Source organism: Propithecus coquereli, unplaced genomic scaffold, assembly GCF_000956105.1.
Source record: "Propithecus coquereli isolate 6110/MARCELLA unplaced genomic scaffold, Pcoq_1.0 Scaffold134, whole genome shotgun sequence".
In the NCBI taxonomy this organism is placed as follows: domain Eukaryota; kingdom Metazoa; phylum Chordata; class Mammalia; order Primates; family Indriidae; genus Propithecus; species Propithecus coquereli.
The window spans coordinates 434,220-446,530 of NW_012137636.1; the positions used below are offsets into that span (position 1 = coordinate 434,220).

General features: G+C 36.7%; 1 protein-coding gene across 1 annotated transcript in view; it reads right to left on the reverse strand.

Moving 5' to 3' along the window:
- NME8 (NME/NM23 family member 8) overlaps positions 1 to 12,311 on the reverse strand; it is a 47,866-nt gene that overhangs the window by 28,230 nt on the left and 7,325 nt on the right. Inside the window, exons 5-9 of the mRNA XM_012638748.1 lie at positions 10,743 to 10,809; positions 9,771 to 9,844; positions 7,433 to 7,525; positions 6,102 to 6,295; positions 2,752 to 2,930 (exon numbers count right to left, since the gene is read on the reverse strand). Coding sequence (XP_012494202.1) covers positions 2,752 to 2,930; positions 6,102 to 6,295; positions 7,433 to 7,525; positions 9,771 to 9,844; positions 10,743 to 10,809 — 607 coding nt within the window. The remainder of the gene's footprint in view (positions 1 to 2,751; positions 2,931 to 6,101; positions 6,296 to 7,432; positions 7,526 to 9,770; positions 9,845 to 10,742; positions 10,810 to 12,311) is intronic.

Here is a 12,311-nt window from a genome sequence, read left to right on the forward strand (position 1 = left end):
AGAAATAAATAATGTTTTTAAAGGGCTTATCAGTAGTTTTAATGCAGTCAAGAAAAAAAATCAGTGAGACTGAAGATGTATTAACAGAAATCTGAGAGCTTAGGAAAAAGAATGAAAAAAAAAAAAAAAAAACAGAGAAGACTATCTAAGAACTCTAGAACAATTACAAAGTGTAACACATACATAGCGATGATACCAGAAGAAGAAAGAGAGAAAGAAGCAGAAGAAATAGGTGGAATTATAATGGCTGAGAATTTTTCAAAACTAATGACAGATACCAAACCACAGATCCAAGAGGCTCAAAAAACACTAAGCAGTGCGAACTAAAATAAAATCTCAAGACTCCAAGCTGATTGAATCGACCCCTTTAGCCAAGAGGAACCCCTCCCCCCCCAAAAAAAACACACAACCGTGAAGCTGACTTGCCAGCCATGAGGAGAAGGGAAGTCAGACATGCCTAGTTATTCCCTGTCCCTTTTGGAGTTTTTTTGTTTTTTGTTTATTTTCCTTTGTAACAATAAGATACAAAATTACTACCAAGCCTAAGGCCATGTAAGACAAAGGTTAAACCAAATCTGCAGGTCATCAATTTACTTAACAGATCACTTGAGTCTGGATATACGTGTAGTGTATGTCTGTAATCATATCTCTGATTAACAGACTTCCTTATCTTAACTTAAAACATTCCAAGCCTTTAGACAGAGGTTCATTTCTTTAACCAATTACAAATTGAAGACTCTTTAAACCCACCTATATAACCTGCAATCCCCTACATCCCCCTGAGATGTCCTGCTTTTTCCAGACTAAACCAATGTACACCTTCCATGTATTGATTTATGATTTTACATGAAATTCCTGTCTCCCTAAAATGTATAAAACCAAACTGTAACTCAACTATGGTGAGACCACTTGCTCAAGGCTTCTTGGGCATAGCTCTCTGGGCCATGGTCACACATATTCAGCTCACAATAAAACTCTTACAATTATTTAATAGAGTTTGGCTTCTTTTCTGTTAACACCAAAAAGTATTGCAATAAATAAAACCCGTTATAGGCCGGGCGTGGTGGCTCAAGCCTGTAATCCTAGCACTGTGGGAGGCCGAGGCGGGTGGATTGCTCAAGGTCAGGAGTTCGAGACCAGCCTGAGCAAGAGCGAGACCCCGTCTCTATTAAAAAATAGAAAGAAATTATCTGGACAACTAAAAATATATAGAGAGAGAAAAAATTAGCCGGGCATGGTGGCGCATGCCTGTAGTCCCAGCTACTCGGGAGGCTGAGGCAGGAGGATTGCTTGAGCCCAGGAGTTTGAGGTTGCTGTGAGCTAGGCTGACACCATGGCACTCACTCTAGCCCGGGCAACAAAGCGAGACTCTGTCTCAAGAAAAAAAAAAAAAAAACAGTTACAAACATGGTACATATTAATCCAACAATATCTATCATCACTTTAAATGTGAATGGTCTTAATATGCTACTTAAAGGAGATTATCAGAGTAGAATAAAAAGACCCAACCATATGTTGTCTATAAGAAACCTGCTTTAAATATAAAGACATAGATAGATTAAAATTAAATGGATAGAAAACAACATACATGTTAACACTAATCAAAAGAAAACTGAGTGGCTACATCAATCAGAACAAGGAAAGAGGGACAGAGCCAAAGAGGGACATTACATAATGTGATAAGGGGTCAATTCTCCAAGACATGACAATCCATAATATATATACACCTAACAAAAGAACATCAAATATGCGAGGCAAAAACTGATAAACTACAAGAATGTCTCCTCTTAATACTCCTATTCAACATCATACAAGAGGTGCTAGCTAGTTCAATGAGGCAAGCCAAAGAAATAAAAGGCATACAGACGGAAAGAAAGCAATAAAAGTATCTCACTTTGCAGATGACATTACTGTTTACATCAATGATTGTCCATTTGACAATGTCTGGAGATATTTTTGGTTGTCACAACTGGGAAGTGGGGGTTATGACAGTGGCACTAAATGAGTAGAGGCCAAGGATGCTGCTAAGCATTTTACCGTGCACATGACACAGGCCCCCAACCCTCAACAAAGAATTATCTGGCCTAAAATGTAAGCAGGTCAAAGGCTAAGAAACCTTGGTTTACATAGAAATTTCCAAGGAAACTTTATTAAAGCTCTTAGAACTAAGTTCAGCAAGTCAGAGAATAAAAGGTCAACATACAAATACCAATTGTGTTGCCATACATTAGGTATAAAAAAAGAAATAATAGTACTATGATTTCTCTTACTCTGCCATATTTACTCTGCTATGAGAATATGGGATGAGGTTAAAAATAACTAGCTCTTGAAGTGCCAGGTACTTTATTTATATTTTCTCATGTTATTATAATCTGAATTTTACAGATGAAGAAATAGACTTGTTAAAATAACTTGTTCAAGTCACACTATCAATTAAGGTGACCCAAGTTTTGAATTGAGGCATTTCAGACATGAAAATTTCCAATCATTATTATATAATAATTCCTGTAATATTAAAATCTTCTCTAACAAATTCATGGGTTAGAAAATGTCTCGTAAACTCTTGAACTATAAAAATGTTTTATTCATTATTTTTTGAGAAATTAGTAAATTAATATTAACTAAATTTCTTACTCAAGGTGCTTTTTCTTCAATGTTAAATTTTGAACAATGTCTTTAAAAGTAATTGTACTAGGGTTAATTCAAATCCTGTCTACAAAATACTTAAACCATTTGTGCTTTATTTCCTACCTTTCCTTTCATGAAAGAGATCTGGCCGAAGTAATGCCAGTGTTTTTTGTAATTTCATGTCTTTCATTTTTTTAAAATCAGGGAAGAAGATATCAATGAACTTAGTCACCCTAATTACATCTTCTTCAAGATCACAAAACTGAGATATATGTTGTCTTTCCAGATATTCTTGTAAAGTTCTGAAATCCAAAACATAATTTAAGATTATTATAAACTGAAGTTTAATGACCATGCCAACACATTAAAATTGATATGTTCACAATTTACATGAAGTTTAATAAAGCAAATAAAAGTTGAATTTCATGTAAAGACTAAGTTGTATCTATCTATTAGATACAATACAATTAGAATTTGTATATAATCTATGCTATTATATACAAGAATATGATACTTAATTCAACATTTTATTGAACCCACTCCAAATATCAGTTACATGATGTCATCTATACTTGACTTTATGAAAGGATAAACAAACACCAAGAGAAAATATGCTATGTTTTTAAGAAAAAAAACATATTAGAAACACGGACTTCGGTGGGGGGGGGGGAACCAAGGGCAACACACGTAACCTAAACATATGTACACCCATAATTTGCTGAAATAAAAAAAAAAAAAATTTCTTTCCTCTATGTAGAGCTTTCCAGATAGTTTCTATTTTTCCTTTTATTTTTGTCTTTGGACTAAGGGTTATTTACATGCATATTTCATATTTTCAAATAGATATTTTTGTAACCTTTTTATTGTTTATTTCCAAATATTTGGATTGTAACCAGCAAATATATGTGGTAAAATTTTAATTTCAAAAATGTCGATAAGGTCTTCTTTGTGAATGGATAAAATTTATTTGTAATATGTTAGGTGGTATATATATTTATATTTCCTACATTATTGATCATTTATTATATATTACTTATTGAATATTTATCTCCCATTCCTCTATATCCTTGCTTATTTTTGTTTGCTAGCAGATATTTTTATCCACTTCATCTTCTTTTTCTTTTTCTTTTATTTTGAGACAGAGTCAGTGTCCCTCTGTCACCCTGGGTAGAGTGCAATGGTGTCACTGTAGCTCACTGCAACCTCAAACTCCTGGGCTCAAGCAATCCTCTTGCCTCGGTCTCCTGAGTGGCTAGAACTACAAGTGTGCACCACGATGCCCAGCTATCTCCTTATTTTTCTAATACTTTCATCCTTATGTACTTAGCTTTTATGTTGGTGTGGGCATGATTTATCATTTGGTTACTACATCTTCTTAAATGTTGCCTTCTACATTGTGTCTTTCATTATTCCCAGGACTTAGCACACTGTGAGACTTTAATAAATATTAGATGGATGAAATCTCTGCAGAACAGAATGAGTGAATGAGTGAGTGAAGACTCTGCCAGTAACTACTCGTGTGACTCTGGGCAATGTAGCTAACACAACCACACCTTCTTGATCTGTGGAAAGACTAGAAAGCAAAGATAAATGACATTGGCCTTTGACTTCTTAATGCATAGGCTGATTAAGAAGACAGATAAGTAAACAGATAATATAAATAATATGATAAAAAGTCATCAGAAAGGAATCTGGAATGTGAATGAAAAATGTGGGTGCTTGTACCCCTGTTTTCCAAGATCTTCCCCCCTCCTCCCAGCCAGCCAGTGGAGCAGGTGAGCCATCATTGGCATGGAGAAAGTCTCCCCTGGCCACGTGATTCACGAGCTGTGAGTGTCTCTGCAGACGTAACCAGCCCGACAAAGCCCTGGGCTCTGCTGCCCTGGACACATCTCTTACCCATGGGAGGGGTCACCGATCAATCCCAGTCTAATTGCTCCGCTTTTAACTTCACTTCTGCCTCACCCTCCATCCACCACCACCCAGAGAGGAGGGTGAGGAGGCAATAAAAAGTAAAAGCGAATAAATGAATAAATTACTCATGAGAGTTTTGTCCTTAATCCTTCAGTTTCTGGATCTACTTAAAAGATGTCAAATGGAGGTGACAGCACCTCCCTGGGCCCTGGGCCCTCCCTCCAGAACAAGAGCTGGGAAAAGAGCAAGCTCCACGTCACCCCATGCTGCCTGCTTGTGGCCATCGTTTGGGGCAAGCACTGACCAAAGGCAAGTGGGAACTCCAAGTTTAGGAAGAAAACACTGCAGACTTTGCCAAAGCAAGGTTTGCACGCTCATTCCACCCCGACCCTGCCAAGTGAAACACCTACATTGTTCGTGCTGTTATGTGGGTATTGAACAACTGGAGACAATAGCTTCTCAAAGGTGGATATGATGGAGATTTACCACCTAAACAACAGCCCAAATGGCCCAAGGGAATAATGACTTATCTTACACTAGTTACATTAATGAGTGTTTCACAGAACATACATTTTTTTTGAATGGCTCAAAAATTCTGGTACAAATCAGGTATCTTTTTAAGCCCAACACATCCCATCCAAACCTTCCCTCTAACCATTGCTTATCATTTCCCTTTAAAACCCTGAAAGTAACTAGTCCTGTTTACAAAGCCCTTTTTCAGCAGTTGATTTACCTTAGGAGTCCCTCTATCCTGTGTTAAACTTGCAAGGAATGACATGAGGATCTCCCACTACCTAAGACTGCTAAAAACCAACAGATGTAGCCACTCAAGAGAAGCCACTGCAATTCATTAATAAGACAACAAGGAAAGTCCTGGAGATTCCCAGCCAGGAAATACGATGGAGATGGACTTCCAAGCAGAGGGAGACACATCCCATGAAAGCTCAAGACTCAGACACTCTGAGTATGTTCCTGCTCTCTCCACTTTCTCTCAGACACAGCCTTGACAACTGTTGTGCTCAACTCTGGATTCTCTGGGTCTTCAGAGGAATAAAAGGCACAAATGGCAGCACACAAAACCAACATTCTGCAAATTACTTATGTTTGTTTTCGAATATTTGAAAATCCATTAACAAAAACGTACAACCATTTTGTTCTCAGCAACTTACAACCATTAACTGCCCTAAGTAAAAGTGCAGGCCTGATGTCTCTAGGGCACAGGGAAGTGGAAGGGGAAGGTGGAGAGATGGGAGGGACCTGGCTGGGGAGGGAATGTGCATGGTTCCCGGATGCCTCCTAAGGCCCAGGCCACCAGGCCAGACTACTGTGCTCAGCTTTAGAAACACAAGCAGGGGAAATTCTTCCCCTTCTAATGCTCATGACATAAACTTTCAGGGAAATCTCAGCTTTTCTGAACATACAGTATTTTAGGTTGACTGGAAGAAATACTTGTGGCTTCCACATAAAAACACTTGTCCATAGGATTTGAGATATTTAGACATTACAGGTCATCACCTAATAACACACTGTGACTGATGCAATCCCTAGTCTGGAGTTACCTGTCTTGCTTCATCGTCACTACAGGTGTGACCTCAGCTTTGACATCAGGTTGATCCTCAGTAGGCTCTTTAAGTTCCGTTTCAGGCTCAGCTTCAGTTTCTTCCAAGACAGGCATTTGTTCACTTCCTTGATATATAACTAGAACACAGCTCAGGCCGGTTGTCATAAAAGAAATGAACTCTTCAAAGTCAGGCTACAAAATAAAATGATAAACAGTGTACTTCAGTCTCCTGAAATGGATGGACAAAAAGGGTGGCTATTTCCCAGGTCAAGTGAAACCTTTTGCTTCATGGTCATTGGGCAAGGGAACGTTATCCTTACAAGCCTCCTGTTAACAAACACATTTTTGAGGAATAGAAACTCAGAGCTAGAAGGAATTGATCTTAAAGGTAGTCTAACAACAATTGTCAAACTTTAGGATGCGTCCACATCATCTGGAGGGCTTGTTAACACAGATTTCTAGAGCCCAATCTCGGAGTTTCTAATTTAGTAAGTTTGAGGTGGGGCTCAGGAATTGGATTTTCTCAAAAGTTCACAGTTGATGCTGATGTAGCTTGTCTAACCCTTTCCTTTCACATGTGTGGAAGCTGGGGCCAGAAGAGATGGTTTGAGTGTTGCAGCTAGTTCTACAAAGTCTGTCTAGTAGACCTTTCTGTGACCGTAACCATGCTCCTCTGTGCTCTCTGACTAGTGGCTAATAACAGATGTGGCTACTGAGCACTTGAAATGTGACTAATACAACTGAAACTCTGAATTTTTAACGCTATTTAATTTTAATGAATTTAAATTCAAATGGCCACTTGTCTAGTGGCACCATATTGGACAGTGCATTTCCAGAAGCTAGGTCTCCTGATCCCCAGGACAGTACACTTTCCAATACATAGCACTTCCTTTGTTGTATTCCCCCAGACAAAAGACAATTAAAAAAAGAAAAGCCTGAGAGAAAGGCCCTTAGGCAAAGAAAGGATTACAACAGTTTTGTGAAGATGATGACAAGAAGCCTTTGACCCCCGAGAAAAATCTATAGGATAGCACTGGATATTCATTTCCAGAAGATGATGCAAAGTCCTGGAGGACATGACATAAAGAGGTTTCCATTCCAACAAAATACAATGTGATCCTCCAGTTTTGCTTGGTGGCCACTATTTCTACTGGTGATTTCTTCAGAGCCACCAACTTGGGCATCACCATGATACAGACACCAACGAGGACACCTGGAGCTTATTTTAGTTGACCAGACTGACTCATTTGCTTTTCTGTAGGGACAAAGGTTATAGAAATCCACTGTATTTGAGTACACAGTGACTTTTTTCATTTGTAACTTTCTTACCTGGTCTGCCATGCTACTGTAGAAGTCAATAACTTGATCCTCAGTGAGAATTCTCTTATCCTCTGCTTCTATGACAAATCCTGCTCTGGTAATCTTTGATTAGAGAGTAGGGTGAAATCCAGATGCGTTGTGGGAACACATGCAAAACAAGTTAAGGATGTTTGCTTCCCGGGCTTAACCAACCACCCAGCTTTGGACGCATTTCACGTGAAAAGCTCAGCAAAATCCATGTGGCACTAGGTTTTAGGTGGCTCAAAAATACACAAAGAAGATACTTTTCATGACCCCCTAGATATGAGTTTTTCAAGACTTGAACCAGAGACTCTGAAATATTTCTGTAAAAGTGAATTGCTTCAAAATGTGAAAAAAACTAACTTAATTCCAAGGAAAAATATCATAGTTTTCTTAATCATTCATAAAGACATAAATTTCCAAGTATTTTTTTAATCATCTATTTTCAAAATTGCTTTAATTTTTTTTTAGGCTTTCAATTTGTGAATGCTATAACTCATAATCCAGTACAACTTACTCTTAAAGCAACAAATATGCACAGATTGTTAGGAAGGATAGAATTTAAGATTTAACCATGCTTTCTTTGTTTTAATGAAAATTTAATTTAATCACAAAATTCAGTTTGCATGCAGCTCAAGTGTAATAAAATGTAACAGAGAAGTTTTGAGGCAAATGTGACAAGCCCAATGAGATACTACTGAACAATTAAATAAAAGCGGAAGCTGGGTTCAAAGCGAGGCAATAATTATATTAAATGATACCAATAATGTGAGCTCCATTTGATCTGGAAGCATCCAGCATCAAGTACATTCTGCTTCAACAATGAAAGCAAATGCTCTATTGGTTTCATTGGCTTTGTCGATATTGAACAACTGCTGATATTAAACAACTCTCCTGACTGACATTCCAATTTGAACAACTTTTGAAAATCCAAATCATGTCTTTATTAAGTTACATAGTGTCTGACAACAGAAAATAAAATCCAAGCAACATTTAAGCTTGATAACTTCTCTTTTATTATAGTTTAAAAACGCAGTGTGCTCATTTTCTTTTTATTCAAAACAGTCATTTTTTTCTGTCCTGTTATGTAGCCTTTAACTGAATTCCAGAGAGGTGAGGTATTTAGTAGATATTCATTATGTCTCTGAAATGTTGTTTATTATGCTAGAACAAAAAAATAAGATGAACTGATGATTAATAGTATTGCCTCAACTCAAAGAACTATGTAATTTTGAAAACTTTCACCATCGTGGCTATTAAAGCATACTTTAATAAGAAACAGTAAGCTATTGGTATATGATTTTATCTTTGAAACACTACATAAAGTATAAGCAATATATAAGGGAATGAATGGGGTACAGTCTGGTGCCCCTCTCAACCTCCACATGGACACCAGAATCTAGGGTAGAAAAGAGCTATCCTTGGAGAGTAATATTAATTAAATCAACATATAATTGGAAGAGATAGTAAATGTCCTATAACCTGTGGACTGACTATTTTATTGTAGTTTAATAAATGCTAATGCTGCTACAGCTGAAGAATGAATGCATAATGGGAAGTTCATCAAGAGATATAGTACCCTATGTGATCTCCTCTATCGCACATACAACATTCTTTCAAATTTCAATATAATTTTATTGTTTAAACACAAAGTCATTGTTCAGGGCTCAGCAAACCACAGCTTGCACTCAAAACCTGGCCAACTACTTGCTTTTATAAATAAAATATATTGGAGCAGCCACACCCATTCATTTACATATTGTTTGTTGCTGCTGTCTTGGTATGATGTCAGAGTTAAGTAGTTGTCAGAGACCGTATGTGAGCAAACCTAGAAATTGTTCCCATCTGACCCTTTAGAGGAGAGGTTGCTGACCTCTGAATTAGAATGTAATTTTCCTCTACTTAAAAAAAAAAAACAGGTTTATTTTAGCTCTAAAGCAAAATATTAAATGCATTCTTAAGCTATCATGTATTGAAAATACCATACATTTGTAACAACATACAGGGAATAAAGCAAGTTAATGTGAGTGTAACAAGATCACATGACACATAATTAAACAAGAAGAGCATTTGTTACAATCCAATATAAAAACTATAATTTTTACAATTTATGTGGGAGGTTGGTAGAGCAGGGTTACTCAAAGGATGCATGAGTAGATCAAACCTTCCTAAAGACATAAAATACTCAAAGCCTTTAGACGTATGTAGCACCAGAAGTGCACTATGTTCTATTTCAGTCTAAATGATAAGCTTGTCTCCAAATTGACAATTAAGGGGTTGTTATTTTTGCAATTAATTTAAATCATTTTGGGGAAATATTACTTACTTTTTCTTTAATGTCTAGAACTTTTCTATTAATTACAGCATTAGGTTTGATAACAGCAATACCACATGGTTCGTCTAGGAAAAAGAACACATTGTTTTATTTTCTTGGCTCAAAGTCAGGATAAACGGAGGATCTGGCAAATAGATACATAAGTCTTGACCATTGATAGCTGTGTATCTTATTACAGCATTTCAACTACCAAAAAGTTTCTACTTAGAATCAAACTGCAGTTCCTATATTTGCATGCAGGGAAACATTCACAATTTTTAATCAAAAGGCAAAAAAAAAAAAAAATGAGTAGGTAAGCACTGGTGGTTTGAGTGCAATTCACATGCATTAGAATCACATTCAAGATCCATCCAGTGCAGTATGACCAGTGAGTAAAGTTTCTACTGTGAATTATGCAAATAAACATTGCAAACTGACAGATTTACCATCTCTGAATTTACCTACATTTTAATGATGGACTTTTAGTGCAAGATAGCTCACTGAGCTTGGCTGTTTACCTCTGCTCCCTCCAGAGAATGAAGGCACACACACACACACACACACACACACACACACACACACACACACACATACCGATTATCCAGGGAAGGCATGAAATTGTTAACTGCAAAGGAAACCAAGAGCATGGGTCATCAAGGAAGAAATTATTTTCACAAGCTTTTGGAAGATGAAGAAGGATTAAATAGGAAGCTGCTATCCAGATGAGCCACAGGAAACAGCAGCCCATCATCCTGGGGAGCCTCTGAAAGGCTCGGGGCCCAGAGACCAGAGGCAAGGCAGGGGAACAAAAGATAGTGCCTTTTAATAGCTGAGTCTTACAAGGCTCAAATCATCATTTATCCAAACAGACCCTTACTGATTAACATTGATGTTGTTACCAGCATTTTGTTGCAACAAGTGATGCTGTAATGAACACCCACGGACAGAAAACCCTTGCCATCCTTTCACAGTAAATTTACTTACGAACACTTTCATATGGTGCTTCTCCAATATCTTCTATCTCTGAGTCTACTAATGCAATTTCATGATACTATGAAAAAGAAATACAAGTAGAACACAGTTAGGTTTTAATACGATAGTGAATGAGTTTTTGGAAATTTTATTTCTAGTAAAAATTTATAACCTACAGGATAGAAAATAAAGTGGAGAGGCGCTTGCATTTATCTAACACTACTTTCCCAAGATTTCCACTGAAAGAAAATGAGGAATATTTTAAATGGTAGGGCAGGAATAATGCATGTGTGCAATATGAAAATGTTAAAAAAAAAACTCTTAAAATTTAAGAAGAGCATGAGAGATAAAACAAGTATGAAGCAGATATTAACAAATAAGAAAGCAGTGAACATATGATCATGTTAAAGATAAAAAGGGCATTTAAGAAGTTTTAACGTCCATTCTTGACCATTATTCTTAGTGAATTTGGAACAGAAGAATATCTCCTTAACTTACATATAAAAAAAAAATCTTTCTCAAACCTTTAGCTATTATACTATTAAAGAGTAAAATACTAGGAAGGACAAGGGTTCTTAGTTTCTAGGGAAGCTATGAATATGCTTCTGTGATTCCACGAACTACCTGAAAGTTTTCATTTTTTTACATATACACACACACAGACACATTGTTTGGGCAAGAGAATGCATAATTTCAGATCTTCCAGTGGAATAAAGTTCCAAAAATATTTTGGGAATCACTGCACTGAAAACATTCATTCCTATCATAATAGCCTGACTTTGTCTTTGCTAGACTCATGCTGGTCAATAGGGTAGCCCCACACCACATGAGGCTACTCGAGTACTTGAATGAGGTAAGTCCAAATTAAGAGATGCTAAAAGTGTAAAATACACAGAAAATTTCAGACTTAGTGTGAAAAAAGAAGACTAAATACCTAAATAATAGGTTTATATCGAATACCTCTTTAAATGAGAATATTTTGAATACATTGAATGAAATAAAAATGTTCCTAAAATTAATTTTACTTGTTTCTTTTTTGACATTTTTAACGTAATTACTAGAAAATTTTAAATTATGTATATGGCTCATATTGTGCCTCTTATGACATCACTATTGAACAGGGCTGTGCTAGAAAAAGCAATAGATAAGAAAGCTAAATAACAGAAGTGTCCAACAAAACAGAATAATATAAAATGAACTTAAGATATTAATACATTTCTTACATATCCACTGTGATTAATTAACACAAGATACCATTCTGCAAGAATAGCAAGAACCATGAGAAGAAGAAGAACAGAGTACACATGAAAAAGCTACATAAAATACGGCAATTAGGAGAAACCGTTTGGGTGTCATCAGGATTGACTTGAAATTCAGGTACTGGCTTGTTCCTGGGGAAAAGACTTCAAGTTTTTAAGCCTCATCTTTTCATTTGGAAATATCTCACGCTGTAAGCATATTGCTGAAAATAGTAGCAGACTGAGCAAGTCCTCAATACTTGTTAGCTGTTATAATTTTAAAAAGAAGTGAGGAGGGCCGGGCGCGGTGGCTCACGCCTGTAATCCTAGCACTCTGGGAGGC